At 39.3% G+C, this 20,003-nt stretch overlaps 1 protein-coding gene across 2 annotated transcripts in view; it reads right to left on the reverse strand.

Annotated features, from left to right (window-relative positions):
- Window positions 1–16,594, reverse strand: part of LOC133708094 (cyclic nucleotide-gated ion channel 1-like) — a 25,215-nt gene extending 8,621 nt beyond the window's left edge. The window contains exons 1-4 of one of the 2 annotated variants that reach the window (XM_062133542.1): window positions 16,426–16,594; window positions 15,761–16,296; window positions 6,552–6,743; window positions 992–1,275 (exon numbers count right to left, since the gene is read on the reverse strand). In XM_062133542.1, coding sequence (XP_061989526.1) covers window positions 992–1,275; window positions 6,552–6,743; window positions 15,761–16,288 — 1,004 coding nt within the window. In that variant the 5' untranslated portion in view covers window positions 16,289–16,296; window positions 16,426–16,594. Of the gene's footprint in view, window positions 1–991; window positions 1,276–6,551; window positions 6,744–15,760 lie in introns of both variants that reach the window. The other variant, XM_062133541.1, reaches the window with a different exon arrangement.
- Window positions 16,595–20,003: the final 3,409 nt, after the last annotated feature.

Consider the following 20,003-nt stretch of genomic DNA (forward strand, 5'->3'; position numbering starts at 1 on the left):
CTTTTATAGGGATAGGCAGTAGACAAACTTTTTGATTATATTTCGGCATCTCAACCGTTCAGTTTTTAGGTCCTAATGTGTAGATCACCTCTACAAATTTTCAGCCAAATCGGTGAACGTTAAGGCATCCAAAACTGAAATTTACACGAACGGACCGAATCTGTCGAAGCGGAACCGTTCGTGTTTATAATGGTAAATTGCAGTTTTTGATGCCTTAACGATCATCAAATTGGCTGAAAATTTACAGAAGTGATCTATACATTAGGACCTAAAAACTGAACGGTTGAGATGTGAAAATATGATCGAAAAGTTGGTCTAATGCCCTATTCCTAGAAAAGACTAAAAAAAAAAATCCCTCACTAGAAGGGCCCTATATATATAACTAAACGAATAACTGGTTGATAGAAGTGGGTAAGTTTTTGCAACAATGAAGAAAACAAAGGGCTAAGGAAACAATCAATGAAGCATGAAAGTTAGAACTTTTTCTATCAAAATTTCTAACTTTTTTTTTTTTTTTTTTTTTTTAAAAAAAAAAAAACCCCACCCCATTCCCACCCTTGATGGGGCTCGAACTCTTGACCTCTTATATATCAAAATTTCTAACTTACTTTGATCAGTAGCACTTCAGAAGTAATCGCTTAGCCTCCGAACTATTTAATTTCTTAGATTCATCTTATGACTTAGATTGGAATTAAAGTAACGTCTTCTCAGTTTATGAAACAATAATAATAAAAGAAAACACCAAGATAGCAACAAAACACTAAACACACACCCAAATTACAAGCTATTAACCTTAGAAAAATAATAAATATTAGGACTTAGAGCAGCGAAAAGACAAAAATTGGTCGAAAGGGTTAGGCTTTAGGTTTAACTTTCTGGACTTGATCTAAGTGATTAGATGGAATGAAGCGTTTGAAGAATGATACGAAGCTACCTAGTAAACTTGGGAGCTATTGTAATTTCAATTATCTTAAGATTTATAAATACATACCTTAGATTTCTAATTCCCCACCAGAAAGTGTAAGAGTACTTCGTTAAAAATCCTAGTCGTCCTGTATTACCAGACTGTAGAGCACCGAGGAATATTCCAAAATCAAATAGTGTAGTATTTGATGGATTTATTGGACATGATTCATTGAGGAATGCAATATTTGTGGAAGCACTTGTATTGCTGCAATCATAAGCATGTCTACATCCTGGAATATTTTTGCAAGCTTGTTGCCAACATGATGTCTCTCGTTCAATAGAAGTGAAATACCAAAATGCTCCAAGCACCTAAAAAGTGAAAAAATTTAGTTAACGGACAGCTACTTGCTTCACTCCAAAAACAATAAAGTTAATATAGGAAAAGAAAACAGGCTACCCTCAACTGTATATCAAATAGCCCTTTTTAGCGTAGGGTGTCCAATTCCATTAATAAAAGCAAAATCATACAATATACATGGTCAGGGTGCATACTGTTGACGTGTGAGTCATTATGTTGACATGTCAGTCATTATTAGTTGACGCATGAGTCATCTAGAGAATATGTGTATTCAGTAGTTTCCTTATAGGAATTAGTTTCCTATACTAGATTGTACTAATGTGTAGTACAAGTATAGTACAATAGGGTTTTGTATATATATCCCTTACACAATTGTGAATAACATAGAAGAATTCTCACTCACAAATATTTTCTCAATATTTGACTTGGTATCAGAGCAAAGATCCGAGAGGACTTTGTCTCTTTGTTTTTCCCTTCATTCTTCTTTCCTCACACTCTAGGGTGAGATTGTTCCTTCCTCGAATTCGAGGGTTAGGATTGTTTTCTGGTTTTTAGAAGGTTTACTGTTGTTTCTTGACTAGTCGATTAATCCCTCTCGACTTGTCAACTTACCTTCTATCTCAATTCCGCTGCACGATTGTTTCTGTTGGTATTCCAATGGCCGGCCCTGATACTCCACTTCTCGAAGGAGGGAATACCAGCAATTCCAGTATTCAGAAAGTTGAAGTTTCTGTTCAAAATCCGGATTCTTCCTCAGGTTCATTCGGAGGAGCAAAATTGAATGGACCTGGGAATTACAGAACATGGAAGAAGATGATTTCAGCCCACCTTCGTGGAATCCACAAGATGGGTCATGTCACTGGTACCATTAAGGCACCGACGAATGATCAGAGTGAAGAATATGTCAAGTGGGAAGATGCTGATGGACTTGTACTGTCAATTCTGTACAAGGCCATGACTGATGAGGTGGTCCAATTGATCATTGGGTGTGATACGGCTGCACAAGTTTGGAAGACGCTCAATGATCTCTATCTAAATGAATCTGACTTCTCTCAGATCTATGAGTTGTTGTGCAAGGCAACGAGGATGAAGCAGGATGGACAAGCGGTTTCAGTGTTCTACACTCAGCTGAAGAACGTTTGGGCTGAGATTGATCAGCGGCGACCAAACAAATTGAAGGATGCTGAGGATATAGCCTGGTATGTCAAGGAGAAGGAATTGGAGCGTGTGCACCAGTTTCTCAGTGGATTAGCTGCTAGACATGACAGTGCCAAGGGAGAGTTGCTACGTCGGCAAGAGTCTCCTTCCCTTATTAAGGCGTTTAACTACATCCGTAAGGATGAGTCTCAACAGGATAGCGCAAGGGGAGTTATTTCTGAAATCTCTAGCCTGACACTCCAAGCTAAGCCTTCACGGGCTCAAGGTCCACCTCCTGGCTTCACTGCACCACATTCAGGACTTCGTCCCATGACTCAGGCTCCTTCATCAGTAGCCCATTCTGGGTTGGTATGTCAGCATTGCAATCTACCTGGACATGTCAAGGAAACTTGCTATAAGCTGGTTGGGTATCCAGCTGGATATTTCAGCAAGCCTAAGCCAACAGGACCTCGAGGGAAAGTAAAGGCAGCTGTCCATCTAGTTCAGAATTCGGAGTACCTTGGTATTGCAGGGCAAGATCATACCACAGGAAGAGTTGACAATCCTTCAGTATCAATGGTTGGTAGAGGTACTGGTAAGATTGGTATTGCTTTAAAAGTTTCAAACTTTGTAGGTTCAGATACTTGGATTATTGATTCTGGTGCTTCTGATCATATGACCTATGATAGGAAATACTTTATTAGTTTATCCACTCCTAGTGTGTCACATGTTATAAATGTCAATGGTGAGTCCTTCCCTGTCCTAGGCGTTGGGTCCATAAGAGTCACACCCACCTTAGTTTTACATGATGTCTTATATGTGCCTGACTTGTCTCATCATCTAATCTCGGTTCCCCAGCTCAATACTCAATCCATGTGCTCTGTAACATTCTTTCCTATGTATGTTCTTTTTCAGGATCTTCTGACCAGGGAGGTAATCGGCAGGGGGTATCTGAGGGGAAGACTGTTTCATCTGGACCAATCATATGCTGGGGAGAAGCCAAGGAAGACTGCATCAGTCGCTTTGACTTTGAATTCTAGAGAATTGAATGAAGTGTGGTTATGGCATAGACGCTTAGGGCATCCTTCTTTCAGTGTAATGAATAAAACTATGCCCTCTTTATTTGTTGGCATTAATGAGTCTTCCTTACATTGTGAAACTTGTGTTTTGGCAAAAAGTCATCGAGTCAGTTACCCATTGAGTCTTTCTAATAAAAGTTCCATTCCTTTTGAAATTATTCACTCTGATGTGTGGGGACCTTCCAAAGAACCCACTCTTTCTGGAATGCGTTATTTTGTTCTATTTATTTACGATTGTACTCGATTGTCATGGGTTGCATTGCTTAAGTCTAAGGATGCTGTATTCCCTGCATTTCAAGCATTTCAAAAAATGATTCAAACACAATTTAATGGCCTTATCAAGGTTTTTCGTTCTGATAATGGGGGGGAGTTTGTCAATAGTGTTTTCCAGGAGCACTTCCAAGAACAAGGCATAATTCATCAAACTACTTGTCCCCATACACCAGAGCAAAATGGTGTGTCAGAGCGTAAAAACCGTCATCTCTTAGACATAGCCCGAGCATTATTATTTGGTGCCCATATGCCCAAGTATCTATGGGGTGAAGCGGTCCAAACTGCATCCCACCTCATTAATCGTCTTCCTTCTAGTGTCCTTCAGGGGAGTATTCCCTTCGAAGTCTTGTCAACCCATGTCTCTATTCCTTCATTCCATAACCTACCTGCCAGAGTCTTTGGATGTGTTGCCTTTGTCCACATACCAAAAAATCAGAGGTCAAAGTTGGATGCCCGGGCTCTGAAGTGTGTCTTTGTAGGCTATGGTTCTCATCAGAAAGGATATAAGTGTTATCACCCACCTACACGGAAGTTCTACATCACCATGGACGTGTCTTTCTATGAAGACATGTGCTATTTCTCCCCCACCAACAACTCTCTTCAGGGGGAGAATGAATTTTTTGAAGAGATGTATGATGGAGTGGCCAATTCAGGTTTGCTGCCAGTGACAATAACACTCGAACAGTATTCATCTTGGCTACTAGAGCAAAAGTCTCATCATAGTCAATCCCTATGTCTGAGTAAATCCTTTAGCCACCAACCTTGCCTTATATCTGCTTATTGTGCCATCTGCATTATGTTTCACAGTGAAGACCCACCTACATCCAACTAGTTTTTTTCCACGAGGTAGTGGTACAAGTTCCCAGGTGTGATTCTTCTCTAATGCCTCCATTTCTTCCTCCATTGCCTTGGCCCACTTTGGGTCTCCCATAGCCTCCTGCACTTTGTTAGGTACAGATACAGTGGATATTTGATTCACAAATGATGCATAAGGTTTGGATAACCTATGGTGTGACACAAAGTTAGCTACTGGATATTTGGCTTTTGCAGTTATGGAAGGTTCATACCTTTTAGCTGGTTGACCCCATATTTGACTCATACAGATGTATATAACATAAATAACGAACTTAAAACTCAAAATGTCCTGCAATAGTGCAATATACTGATATATACTCTACTAAAAAAGGGGAAAATATCTGGGCCACAACAACTTCATCCCACATTTCAGACCAAAAAGTAAGGTTGGGATCGGTTTGGCTCGGCTCGGGAATGAGCCTATACCTAGACCGATACCGACTTTATAATCGGCTCGGGTCTGTTCGGGATGCTGGAATTTTATCAGGGATACCGATTGGTCCCGAAACTGATCGGTTCGGTATAGTTTCGGTACCAATCGGTTTCAACAGTTCGCCGGTGGAAAACCAACTGTCTTTCATGCAATTGGCTGTGCCTTTTGGGTCTTTCACTCTTTCAGATAACCCAACATCACATACCCCCCCCCCCCCTCTGAAAACCACCTCCCCACTCTGATCAAGTTCAAGGAAGCAGGACCCACTCTTTCTCATATGCCCATCTTTGGCTTTGGCCGTATGTTCTTTCTCTTCCCTCTCTTAACAGAGCATTGTCTCTTTCCTGCTTACCTGTATCCAGATCCACCACCCACTCCCTGCCTCAACTTCAACCTCGCCCTTTCCGTCGCTGGCAACTTATTCCACCCGGGCTTCCACGCCCACGACACCACCACCCCTGCCGGCTCCGTCAACCCGTACCCATGGCTCACCACGAATCCTAGCGACTCAATCCGAGACATAACCTCCACGGGCAGTGGAGCTCCAGAGGTCATGATTTGGTTTCGGCTCGGGTCGGACAATTCGGTATGTATTTGACGCATATCGGTGCCGACCCGTTTACATAGTTTTCGGTACGGTTCGGGTCGGGATGCCGGAGAGCTGTCTTTTCATATCGATCGAGTCGATTGGTTTCGGTTCGGATCGGACGGGATCGGTATCGGTTTCTCGGCTTTGAATTCCCAGACCTACCAAAAAGACATAAAACTTCATCCGACATTGAAAGAAGTTGTTCCGCCAAAATGCCTGGGTTTTGGAGAGAAGGGCACCTTTTTGCGCTTATTGAAGCTGCTGTTGGATCTGGGTTCAACATACTACCATCCTGAGTTCACCCCATATTTGCCACACATGTATTATCTGTTCTTTTTAATATTGCTCGATTAAATAAATGGCCAAATAGCCAACTTACCCCCTAACTTTTCCCATAGCTACTAATTTACCCCCTGACATTTCAATTTTAATTTTTCACACCCTAACTTTTCTAACTCTTGCCGATTCACACCATACCGTTAACTTTAAGATTTTCCATCCAATTTCTCCGTTAACTTGCTGGGCATTTTCGTCTTTCCAATTGTCACCAAAAAAAAAAAAAAACTTAAGCATACATTAAGGAAGAGTATGAGACTCTTTTTTTTTTTTTTGGGTGACAATTGGAAAGACGAAAACACCCAGCAAGTTAACAGAGAAATTAGATCAAAAATCTAAAAGTTAACGGTATGGTGTGAATCGGCAAGAGTTAGAAAAGTTAGGGTGTGAAAAATCAAAATTGAAATGTCAGAGGGTAAATTGACAGCTATGGGAAAAGTTAGGGTGTAATTTGGCTATTTTGCCTAAAGAAATTGTCAACCTTTATTGTAAATTTAAACAGTAAATAATTAAGGACTGTAAGGAAATAAAAAACTCTTCTTTTGTAAAAAAAATAAATAAATAAATAAAAGAAAAGGAACTTACATGAGCAGCAAGGATGTACAACAAAAAATTGAATGCGGCTTTGATCCTTCTTCTGACCCTTTTAAATTTCATACATGATTGATAGATTTGGTAAGCCCTTACCAGATATTGTAAAACAAGGTAAGCGAGTATGGGTGTTCTTGTATATACAATGGAATCTCTCATTCTTGAAAAGATAACTAATATCGTAACCTGAACAAATTACAAGCCATAAGATTCAACAAGTTAATTATGATAAAATACATACATATATACATGTATATGTGTGTGTGTGTGTCTAGCTATTGGCTTCACAATTTCAAGTTATTATCTTATTGTTATTGACATTCTATTAATTTTGAATAAATTTATAAATAAATAAAAAAAGAAATACACCAAAAGCTTCTTTTTTTTTTTTTTTGAAATAGAAGTTTTTTTTTTATGGAAATAGGTCAGCCCTTTCGTTATAATTCAGCAAGCAGTACAAAAACGAAACAGCCCTGGGTCGACAGAAAGAATCGTTCCTTAGAACCTCATGAAACCCTATTCTAGAAGAATAAAATCCCAAAAAATCTCAAGTACACCCATATTTTGGTAAATTCACGCACTTATATTCTAACAAAAACCTAGAAACCTCGAAGCTTACATAAAAAGGTTCCAACTAAGGTACTGGTTTTTGCGACCCAAACAAAAATTAAACAACACTATGGGTCATAGAGACCCAATCCATCCAACCGGCCGCTAGCAAAAGGGTAATCCAGCCCACTTGAAAACCTAGACCAGTGTGCCCAAAACTAAGGGCCACAAGCCAATTCAAGGCCCAGTAAGCCCAGCAACACCAAGAGCAGGCCCAAAGAGTAGGGTAAACCAAAACCATAGCCCAATGAGCCCACAAGTGTCCTTCCAGCCAACAACCACCAGTTGCGCCGTCGTCGACGCCAATCGAGGGAAACACCCGGCAGCTGCCGCCAACTTCATTATTGCCCAACACAGACTGGTCAACCTCGTCTTCCCTGCGATTTCGGACACCGACGCTCGCCATCTAGCCTAATCGCTGAGAGAGAAGCTTGGCCGTCGAACCATGACTATGGACGGACTCTGCCAATTGCCATCCAGCAGGACAAGCCATCCCCGTATCTGCAGGAGAAATGAAGCCTTCCTTGTCCCAATCCCTAGCTATCATCTCCAATCATCCCAAAATCGCAACCCCAGCGCCGCCATCAAGATCAGGATCCTTTGCGTCTCCACAAAACAGGATCCGGTCACCTCCCCGACCTAAAACCGACCACGATCCAGCAAAGCTATCTGGACATCGCACCATGCCATCGATAGCCCAAACCAAATTGCCGCCGTCAGCACAGAAGCCGCCGCAATCATCACCGCCAGCATGTATATGAATCAGCCCACCGCTCTGCGCATGCCAACCTCCAGCACAGTTCGTTGGATCGACATCACTACGAATTGGAAATCTTCCACCAAACCAGATCCAGTTAACTAGAACCCAATCACCATCAAATATAGCAAATATGCATCCTTTAACTGAAGATAGAGTCTGATGAAAAGATTTGTTGTCATTGCAACCCGAAGAGAGAAGCAGACGAGTAGTAATTTTGTTGCCGCCGCTTTCCCAAGAAAGAGATCGGCGATATTTCTCTCTCGAGAGAGAGTCGGAGTCAAATTTGTTTCTCAAAATGGAGAAATTGAAATAGAATTTAGATCAACAGCCAAAGGCTAAAGTCTACAAAGTTTACATAAGCCATCTGGCAATAAAATCCGAACTACCTATCAATCAAAGCAAACTCTTCAGAATCTCTGGAATGCCCACAATTAAACAAGCCTATACCATAATAGAACAAATCTCCCCTTCTACGGAAATGAAATCATTCAACTAGGTCTAACTTGCCAATCTCGCAATTGTGGTACAAACTAAAAACTAGAAACATCATAGAAGACTCATAGAAGCTTGTTCAAACTCACATAGGTTCATATCCAACAGAAATAAATTTAGTAAATAACTAGCTCCTTCCCTTTTGAGTTGGAGCTCGTACCAGCAGTTGCCATCTTCAAACTGTCCTTCGTGGCAGATTTCTTCACCTTCACAGCCTCATCAGGCACTGGCGCGCTGTACCCTTCTTCTTCTCCCCATATGGCAGTTTATTTTTGTCCATAACAGTTGACAGTTTATCCAAATTTATTTAAGATTAGAAGGTACTAAAGTGTACTAACCCTAACTTAATTTCAGTAGTTCAATAAAACTCTCTTGAGAGGATGAAAGCTCTGCTAGGGTTTCTTGGTGGCGCTTTGACACTTTTGGGTGGAGGGATTGGGCTTTCTGATTTCTTTGGCCAACTTGAGGATGGGGACAATGGAGGAGTCCTTCTATGACGTTATATTCAACATTCGTAGGAACTTGGCTCCTTCTTCTTTTCCTCATTATGTGCGTCAGGGGTGTGGTTGACTTTCATGGCTCTTCGGGTCATGATGGCGACAACGGCAGCGACAGCTTGGAGCTTTGCTGGAAGGAAGCATAGGCAGCTTATCGGGGCTCGTTGCTAGGTGGTGCATCATGCATTAGGGTTGATGGGATTGAGGACTATCTGCGTGGGACAGTTTCATGGTGGTGCCTAACCTTCAGAGCTACAGCGATGCGGCTTGGTGAATTTGTGGTAGGGGCGGCTGCAAGGTGCACTAGGTTTGGGTGGATGGGCTTGCTTCCTTTGCATATGAGCTTGGGCTTGCCTTTACAGTGGGCCTGGGGCACTATGCTTTTGTATTTTATGTTTTAGTTTGGATTAAATTCAGTTTAGTCCATCAAACTTTATGGCTAAAATCAGTTTGACCCTTTTTGTTTTTTGTTTTTTGGTTTTTTGGTTTTTTTTAATCACGTTGATCGTTGCGCTTTCAAATTGCATCAGCTGCGTCCAATTTTTAAATTTTCCTCTAAATGTGACATCATGCACTGAGTTGAAGTCGACATGGGGTCCTACTTTTCAGATTTTGACCTTGAATTTGAATGAAAAGTCCAAACTACCCCTGAGTTGATATCTATCTAGCCTCCTTAAGTCTGGAATCCTAATTCTGGACATTTCGTCCGACCCTAGCCCATTTTTGGAATGACTTGAGCTCCACCACTACCGTCTAATTTTGGATTGATTTTGCAGAGAGACCTCAAAATCCTCTCTCTTTCCTTAAATGCTTCACCTTTATCCACAACTTCTCCTCCTCAATCCAATCCCAATTCCAAAACCCTAGGTCTCGATTCGACCAGAGACGATTAATATCAAGTTCCCCTCCCAGCTCCGCGACGCCCTTGACTGCTTGAAATTCATCGAGGACAACCATCAAAACGACGACGCTTTGAGCTATGTTGACGTCAGGAGAGAGTGAGTTCAAGAAGGTGAGGATGCTGGGGCTCATTTCGATTCAGCCATTCCTAAACAGAGAATAGAGAACTAAATCAGATATTCGATTGGGTCGAGGAGTGCTGGTGTGGACTAGACGGACTGGTGTTGGAGGTGGTGGTGGAAGATGGCTTTGGTTCGTGAGCTGATGTGAGGTAGAGCTTGTCGTTCTTGATGATGGGTCAGTCGTGGAAGAGGCTTCCGGGCATGGAATGCAGCAGTTGGGGGTCAGGGAGTCTGGATCGGGTTAAGTAAATGGCGGGCGACCCCTTTTTTTGAAGATGAAGACAATAGATTAGTGGTCGTTGGCCAATTTAGCGTTGAAGTTAATGGCACTGCCGTTGGTGAGGTGGTGTTTGAGGCAGAGATCGGAGGGGTTGAGGCGGAGGGAGAATAGTTGAAGCCGTAGTGAGGTCTGCCAATGGTGGAGAAGATGTGTGTGCATTTGGGCTCTATTTTGGATGGAGTATGAAATCGGGTTTGGAAAATTTGCCAGAAAGGTTTCGGGTTGGATTTTTTTTGTTTTGTGAGAGAGATAGAGAGGTGCATTTTTTTTTTGGGTTGGTTTTTTTTTTAATCTTTTTATTTGAAAATGTCAATTTTGCCATTCTTGTAGGCCATTGTTGGATCATAATTCATATACATATTTGTGCCATAAAACATGAAAATTACTTGTTCTAAAGTCCAATTTAATGTTGACTAATCCAATTTCATTATTTTTCTAATCTTGTACTTTACTTAATCTTTGTGTTTATTTATGGGAACTGAAATCTACACTCCCAAAATTAAAATCCACACTCCCTTTCAATTTTTTAATATTATCTCTCATCCACTACCTTTTTACTTCCTGAAATATCCCTAGGTCAGAAAATTGTTTTATTTTTCCCTTTTTCTTTTTCTTTTTCTTTTTCTCTCTCTTCCTTATCTAAAACCACGACAACAATTGCTCTCTATTCTCGTTCTCTCTTCTCTAGCAAAACCTTTTGTTTCCGAAGAGTACTGCTGGTAGAAGACGTTGAGGCCAACACAATCCAATCAAGAGTGCTACTGATAGAAGACGTTGAGGCAAACCCAAAGGAATTGATGCAAGGATTTGGCTAAATTGACTTGATCATATATCAAATTCTACACCGATTTTTCATTCTTTTCCTTGCAGTTTCAAGTTTTGAGTGTTGAACTTTGTGACCATGGGTCGACATGGCTGAATTCGCAGAAGGATATATATATTTTTTCTCTGATCTGGAAATTCATTAAAGAAAGGCAAAAGCCACGAAGGGTTTAGGGCCTGGAGGATATATTTGTTGTTTGGTTTTAGTTTCTTTTTATTGTAATTTCTTCTTGATGATGTAAGGGTTTTTCATTTTGATGATTAGTTTTGTTTTTCTCTTTACTACAGGTTTTTGGATGGAAGACTGGACTTTTATCAAAAAGATGAAGTATTGGTGTGAATGCGAGATGAATATGAAGATAGAACTATGTTATTGAATTTTGATAATGAGCATTGAAGTTGGCTTGAAATCAGTTATCTTCTTTTTTTATCTCTCGCGGCATATAAGAGTTTTGTAGATGACATATAATTATGTAAAGGTACATTAATGCTATATGTCTTCTATCTTGTTCTTTGGTGTGAAAGTGTTTGTTTAAGAGTTCAGGGAAAAAAATCTAATGGATTCTTATTTGCAACGAAGTTGGAAGATTCTAAGATATATGTGTAGATGTTTGAAGGGAACTAATGATTTCTAATGGAAGATTCTAAGTAAATATATAGATGTTTGATAGAGAGAAAAGAAAAAGAAAACAATATTTCAGGGGCATTTCAGGAAGTAAAAAGATAGTGGATAGGAGATAAAATTAAAAAATTGGAAGGGCGTGTGGATTTTAATTTTGGGAGTGTAGATTTCAGTTCCCTTATTTATATATATTTATTTTCCTTATCATGTTAGGAAATAATGGAAAAGAGAAAGTGAGCTAGATATTTTCCTACTCCGGCAAAGAAAAAGTGAGCTAGACAAGAAATGAGGGGTAGCCTCCTGACTAAACGAACTCCGAATGAGTTGAAACTTTCCAGTTTCATCCTAGACATCCCAAGGATAATTTTTTATGAAGAGTGTCAAAGCTAGTTTTGAGTGGAAAGTCTTCAAACAGTCAGTCCAATCTTCTGAAAGACGAAAATTGGAAAACCTGACCTGTACGTATTTCAGAAGTATTTACGGCCGAACCACAGTGAATTTAACTCTAAAATTTTACCAGGATGATCTACACTCATGGAGGAACATTTGATATGAAGAAGTCAGAGGTCCATTCTGAATTCTTGGTGGAGATATAATTGAAGGAATAAATGAGCAGAAAGTGACCCAAAACTATCTCCACCACTCATCATTTTCATGTCTCCCACTCACAATAAAGAGAGCTTAGATGCTCTTCTCTTTTCCTTTGGCCATGTTTTTCTGCTCTCTTTAATCCATACTTCCACTATCATACTACACCTCATTTATTCCACTTTCATCATTATTTCCACTATCATACTCCTCTTTCTCTTCTCTATATAAGCATCCCTTCATTACTCTCTTGAGAGACCACCCATATCACTCCATAACATCTTTTTCTCTCTATATTCTCTACACAATCAACTATCATCTCCTCCACAAAACCTCTATCACCACTACCATCAATTCATAACCTCTATTACCACCACCACAACCTTCATCATCTTTTCCATCTACGTACCCATTCCATTTCATAGACCAAAAGCTTCACTACTCCACCATTTCACCACGATCATCTCTACATCTCATATTCCATTATCAACTTTTGAAGAAGAAGGAGAGGAGTCTAGCATCACTTGAGGAATCATCATCACCATCACCATTTTCACCATGTCAATGCCTTCATGAGTTCATCTACACCATCCTCCACTTGATTATCACTAGTCCATTCTGTATCCCTACTTTTTAGTTTGATGTTCATAAACATGTTGAAACTATGTATTTGATTATGAGTGAGTAGTTAGTTTGTTGGGGTTAGGGTTGAAAGCCCTAGCCAAACTTGTAATGAATTGATGTTTGAGTCTTATTTGATGCATTTTCCATGATCATCTTCACATGCTAATTCAAGAAGTGAATGCTTGTATTTGAATCTAGCTAATTTGAATACTTTGCATTTGTCATTACATAAATAATGTTTAAGAATAGCTAGCTTTGGACATTGGAAGCATGATAGCACACTAGGTGTGTATGTGAGGGTAGTGAGTTAAAATCACCTAGATCTAGGATTGGTTTGCTTGCTTGATTATCTAAACTCAAATCTTTATGCATCTAGGAGCAAGGAATTGATACTTATCCGGTAATATAACTTGTTCTTGGGTAGTTAGTTTCGCACTTATCCGGTGAAAATTAATAAAATAAAATGAGTTTAGGCCTTAGTAGTCTTATCCGGATGCTAAGAGGGTAATTAGATATTTGGGATTGCATTACTTATAGTTTGAACATCAATGCATGCAAGGGAGGCTATGGTGAACAACCTAAAGTTGTAACTTCCATCCATTTTATCACATCTAGTTTAACATAGTCTAGTTTACATTTCAAGTTTCATTTTGTGTTAATTTGATTCGAAACCATTTTTAAAGCAAAAAATCAAACCACTACATCATCTTGCATATATTCACCATAAACTTTGGTTCACTTGTGAGCTCTTGTTTATGACTTGTACATTTGCATATTCATCTAGCATCCTCTAGGTTTTCCTTAGCTAGAGTGGGATTTTCCAATCCCTTGGGTGCGATATCCCCTACTCATAATCCCTACACTATAACTTGGCCCTTATACTTGAGGGTGGCTATTTGGCTAACAGTCATGCTGTCACCTCCAACTCAGCGCATGACATCACATTTGGAGGGAAATTTAAAAATTGGACTCGGCTTATGCGATTTGAAAGCACAGAGGCCAACGTGATTTAAAATAAAGAAAAAAGAGGGACCAAACTGATTTTAGCCCCAAAGATTAAGGGACTAAATTGAATTTAATCATTTAAGTTTTAATTTCTTTTTTGTTAGAATTTTTTTTCATCAAGGGAAAGAATTCATAGTTTCTCAAGTTTGAGCTATGTCGCTAAGAAAACCTTCATCTTCTATGTCTTTTTTCTTCTATAGGTGATGTTGGGTAGTTTTGGATGCGCTTCATTGCCTTTTAAAAAGTTGAATTATTTGAGTAATGACTCTTTTGTCAGCCCCACATGGAGCCGATCGTTATTTGTAACTTTGTTGATTAATAAATAAGTTGACATGATTCCCCCAAAAAAAGGTGTAGTAACCTCGAACTTAGGTAAAATTATTCAATTATGGCTAACAAAGTGTATTTTCTTAGAGCATCTCTAACAATTTAAGGTTTTTTTTTTATTATTAATTGTTTTGTCCTTAATAGTTGACATTTTATCCAAAAATATCTAATATTTGAAAGTTACTAAAGTAATTCAATTCCTAATTTAATTACTCCTAATTAATACGTATTGATTTTCTCTCTTCCTTGAGATAAACCCTAAAACCCAAAAGTCTGGTCTTTTTCGTCTTGAGTATTCGACCTTGTTTGGTGGCGCCCCGACCGGTGTTGGCCTCCTGCCTTGCCGTCGTCTTAGGGTTTGCTATCGGACGGGTATTCGACCGATATGGTCCGAGGGTCTTCCATGGGTGGTTGCGCTCGGGATTGTTCTAGATGGCTCGGGCTTGGTTTTTCTAGTCGCATCTCAACTGGCGTTGGGTTGTGCTGGTCAAGACCGGCGGGATTCCAAACGGCGTGTAAATGACATGAGTTGTGGCGGCGTGGAGGTTTGGGTCGAAGAGGCCAGAGGTCGCGGAGGCGTGGATTGGAGCGGTACGGGTCGTGACAGAGCGAGTCGAGCAGCGCCACTGGGCTTGTGGCGTATGACATGTCGTCAGGGGCGCTGAGCTTGTGGCGTACGACATGTCGTCAGGGATGATGGCCTGAGATCAGGCCAGCTTGATGGGCTCTGGAGTTGGGCTATTCCTTTGGATGCTCTTGGGCCTACTATGTTTTAGCTTTGTCTTTTACGTACAATAAATTCCTTGTATTTAGGAACTTAAGCATTATGGTGCACCCAATGTCTCTCTAGCACCTCTGGAGTAGTGCCGAAGGAGGATATCCGCTATCTCTACGTATTTAAATGTCTAATAAGTAGGACTATATGTACGTACTACTGTTGGGTACTACCACTAGCTTCTTGTCTGTCTATGCCCTTAAATGACAGCAGAATGATATGTAACTGCATATTCTGACTTGTGATGAATATATTATCTCTTTAACTCAAAAAAAGTAATTCAATTCCTTTCAAAAAAAAAAAAAAAGTAATTCAATTATGGCTAACAACGGATCTACTCTTAAAGCCCAGCACAGTGATATATAGCTATAGCCTATAGGTTTAATAACTTTTCTCCAGTAATACTATTTTTCAAAAAAGGAAAAAAAATTCTAAATTTTCTATCAAGAATTTGCTCCAGCAATACTATTTGTTGGCATGCCATGCACATCATTCACACATAGAAGGAAGACATAAATCAAAATCTAAGGGTTAAAAAGGAATTGTAAAACATTGTGTCCTTTGATATGGACGATTTAATGTCTACATCTTAATACTTTAGGGCATTGTAGTGTTTGATAATAACAAAAGAAAATCTAATTGTCCTGTGTAGATAACTTCACCATAACTCACTAATTTCTTTTTTTGTTTGTCAATGGTCAACCGATCGCGAAACGAACGAAGAAATAAACAAATAAACCAGCATTTGATTAGAGAAAGAAGAAAAGAAAAGGTACGTACCTGTGGAATGGGAAGTACAGCGAGAAAATAAATAGCAATGTGGACACAAATCCTCCGGATTTTGAACCTCCTTTCCTTTTGCAATTTCTGCAATTCTACAGGGTCCATCCACCACGCAGGTTCTACCTCTTTCATGGCGGCAACCCTACGAATTTGGTGTATAATATGAATCTCGGAAGGGATATCTGTAAGTGAGCGCAGCACAAGAGCTGCAATCCTCAACTTCTTATCTATTCCAAGGCATTTGTTATTCTCATCCACAATTGGGATGTATAAGAACAAAGGATCGAATGCGACCGCAATACATGATACCACAAACATTTGTTTCCGTGATGGCCAGGTTATCCTCTCCAAGTAGCCAAGTGAGCCAACCAAAGGCACTAGCACAATCGCGATTATTAACCACATCATAACTATCGACGCCATTACAGGTCTAAATTGCGGAATGACTATCACCAAAAACAACAATTTACTTCCAAAAACCATCAACAGGAAATAACAACAGTTATTGGGGTCATTGAGCGCCATTTCTTCTACTGATCGATAAGAATAACAAAACTGCATTATTTTCAGTCAGCATCAAAATAGAAATGTACGTACGTGCACTCAATGCCAACAGAAATCAAAGAATTGAATTGATTAAACTTGAAAACTGCACTACGTACCTACCCCGCTGCTGCAACCAACTAAAGCGAATGACCAGGGATGGATGTGAAGCTAGCTTAAGTACTTGAGTTTCTGGATCTAAGCTCCTAGCAGAAATTCCACTGATGGTTCTTCGGTATTATAGCTAGGCATATCGATGAGTAGTATTATATTATATATATAGAAGGTAGCCGGGCGGAAGTCGTCTTTCTATAATTCTTTTTTCAAGTCGTCTCTCTATAATTCTTTTTTTTTTTCTTTTTTTTTTCTAAAAGACGACCGGGGTGGGGGTTGCGATTTATGAGGGTAGAGATTTGTTGCCCACCGCTATTGGGGCCCGTGAGCTATATTTTTCTATTTACTGCGGGTTCAAATTTCCAATCTAAACAAGGTCTACTATAAGTAGATTTTTAATATCTTTGCAGACTTCTTTTCTATCAATGTCAGTTAATTGTGTTTATTTACGCCTAGTGGTGTTTATTAACTAAATCGACTGGACTTTAATATATAGTTGGTGATAATTGATGACCAGAAAGAGGGTGGTAGTCAGTGAAAAAACCTTACGATGCGGATCTGGTCGGCACCCGGTCTCCTCGAAAGAGACAATTTGACGACTTCACCTCAATTTACGTGAGCTGCACATGTAAATTTATTAAGGGGAGGATTTTTCTTTCAGCTTCGGGTGAAAAGATTTGTACGTACAAGTGGATGAATTCCCTCAGGCTTGGCCAACTGGTAAGTAAAAACTAAAAAGGATCGGAATTTATTGAGTTGTGTGTAGAAGTAGATGTGGAGGTGCGGCGTATTCCTACAACGGAATGGAACCGTGGGCATCAAATTTGTTGAAGGGGAGCCAGATGTTGAAAGACTACTCTGATTCCTCAAGGACTGAATATCGGAATGAATCAAAGTAAAATATCTGATCCTTTACATGTTGATGGTAAATAAGTATGACGCTTCAGGCTTTTATAAAGCAGTTTAAAACAGAGGAAGCAGCTAAGGATTCTTATTGGTTTTTGTATCAGATTCCAACTCTGATGGGGGAGGCTTAGTCCGATTGCACTCTCATTTCTTTTTCTTATTAATTCATGGCATTTTCTACTAAAGAAACGCCTGGGTTTGTGCATATTTGGAATAGTTGAATCAAGATCAGTTTTCCCTATTTGAATTGCAGCAGCAGCTTGGTTCGTTGCTTTTGTCTATATCAGTGTGTATTATTCTGTTACCAAGGAGCAAGAGCTCTCACCGAATCCGTTTTCTATTGTTTGATGTTTTGTAATTTTCTTTGGGCACCCTTCCTATATTTATTTATTTTTGGTGGGCTTGTATATACTGTGTACCTTAATAAACCAATTTCTTTTTTTTGGAATAAGATATTTCATTGATAAAAGCAGAGTAAGTACATAACAGAATTACATCATAGGGCTAATATGGCCTCAAAATAGAGGTCCACGCCCAGACATTAGCAAACATATGAAGCATCTACATCAAGAGCATAACTAAGCCATAGCGGTTCTGCATTAATCCATCAGTGATACATGTCACCAAAACTGTCAGACATGTAACAAGAACCCATATGGAAACTGATAAATCAATTAAGGCAGATATCAATTAAACAGACACAACTTATAGACCAGATGCATTAATCTACATTCCAATCACAATGCCATACTGATCATACAGAGTAGAAAGCGAACATAATTGTAGCACAACAACCATGCTGATAAACTTTTTAGTACATGAACAATAAGATTGTGACTGTCTCAAAACTTGTATTGATTCATGAACTCAAAATTACTAGCACAATCTGTTGGGATCCCTCCTTAATTGGAGGAAGTAAAGAAAGTGGAAGACAAGGCAGCAGAAAACATGCGGCAAACAAGGAAGAATAGGAAGGAGAAAGCAAAAAGAAGAAAAGGAAGGAGAAAGCAAAAAGAAGAAAAACTGTTCCTTTCACACTTCTTTTCTTCATTTGGAGCTGGAGAGAGAGAGATCTGCAGTGCTTTCTTTGTATATAATCCCCATATCGGCAACAACAAAGTTGAGAGAGGGCAGAGAGCCCAAACTTCAGATAGGGAGAGGTTCAGTAGCAACTCCAAGGGTCTTCAAGATGTAGAAAATAGGGGGAGTGTGTTCAAGGGCGTGTATAGCTTTTGGGGTAGAGTAATCTTCTAGGATTGAGAGAGGGTGTACAAGGGGTATCCGATTGGATACAAGGATCGGGTTGGGTATAAACTTGAGTGCTCTAGTTGTGTATAAACTTGAGTGGTGTAACTTGTACTTGTGTAATTCTCTCATTAGTGAATGTGAAACTCTCCGAGGACGTAGGCAAGGAAATTGGCCGAACCTCGTTAAATCTTGTTGTTTTATTGGTTTGCTTATTTCTTCTTTCCATTTCTATTTGTAGTACTTGCATGACGGAGGATTAATTTCCCAACACAATCAACATGATTGTGAATTCTTTGAGACAGACTGCAACGTAATAGACATATATGCAGATCTGAAGCTTTTGATGGCAATAATGACCTGTCATACAATGCCTGCAGAGCCAGAGACTGCAGTCAAATACAATATTTCTGAGTTTTTGGCCTTGAAACACAAAAACCCTCAATCAAATACACAAAATCCACAAATTTATCATTTGACAAGAAATCATACAGTAACGTTGATGCATAGAATCCAATGACACTTTCAATATTATAAAACTAAAAACAATCATATATATTATCACCATTTAACCAATTTACTTCCGAATTGAGATTTATTGGTATTGTGAATTGTTAGATTCGAAGCCATTGAAGGTTTATTATTTAGCTCCAAATTTTAAAAAAATCATGAACATATCTGAATTGACAAACTGAACGCAAGCCAAAGATTAAACAACAGTAATTCATCATGACTGAACCCAAATTGATATAAAAAGAAGTTTGTACCTATACTACATATACATGATTGTCTGATCATGAGACGCCCGTAATAGCATCCATCTAAGCCTGAAAGCTCTATAAACCTGTGAAGAGAGGAAACAAAAAGAAACAGCATACCAAATTCAGAATCATGGAAATAACAGAGATGCAGGACTACTTCAGACGCAAACTTAAAGCAGCGGTTTGATGATCTAGGAGAGTTCGACTGGAATAGGACCGGTCTGGGCAGAACAAAATCTTTTTATTAACTACACCCTTCAAATGATAATACCATCAATGGATATAGCATGAAAAAACAACTCTTGGATGTGAAAATTACATTATTTTAGGCTTCCAGTCCAAAGTTGATCCAATTTCATCTATGTTTCGACATTGATCCCCTAAATCAACCGGATACGTCTTTATAACCCTATTTTTATCATCTATGCTCTTCACAGGGCAAGATCGTCAACAAAAATAAAGCTTGAGACACTTATCGTTCAATGTGAGAATTACATTATTTGAGGCTTTTCACTATGAAATTGGTCTAATTTGGTATGTGTTTCAACTCCGATCTTCTAAGTTAACCGAATAAAGCCTTTATAACCAACTACACCCTTCAAAAGACAAGACCATCAATGGATACAAAAATTGAGAAAATGACAGTCGATATGAGTATTACATTCTAATTT

The sequence above is a fragment of the Rosa rugosa genome, chromosome 5, assembly GCF_958449725.1.
Source record: "Rosa rugosa chromosome 5, drRosRugo1.1, whole genome shotgun sequence".
In the NCBI taxonomy this organism is placed as follows: domain Eukaryota; kingdom Viridiplantae; phylum Streptophyta; class Magnoliopsida; order Rosales; family Rosaceae; genus Rosa; species Rosa rugosa.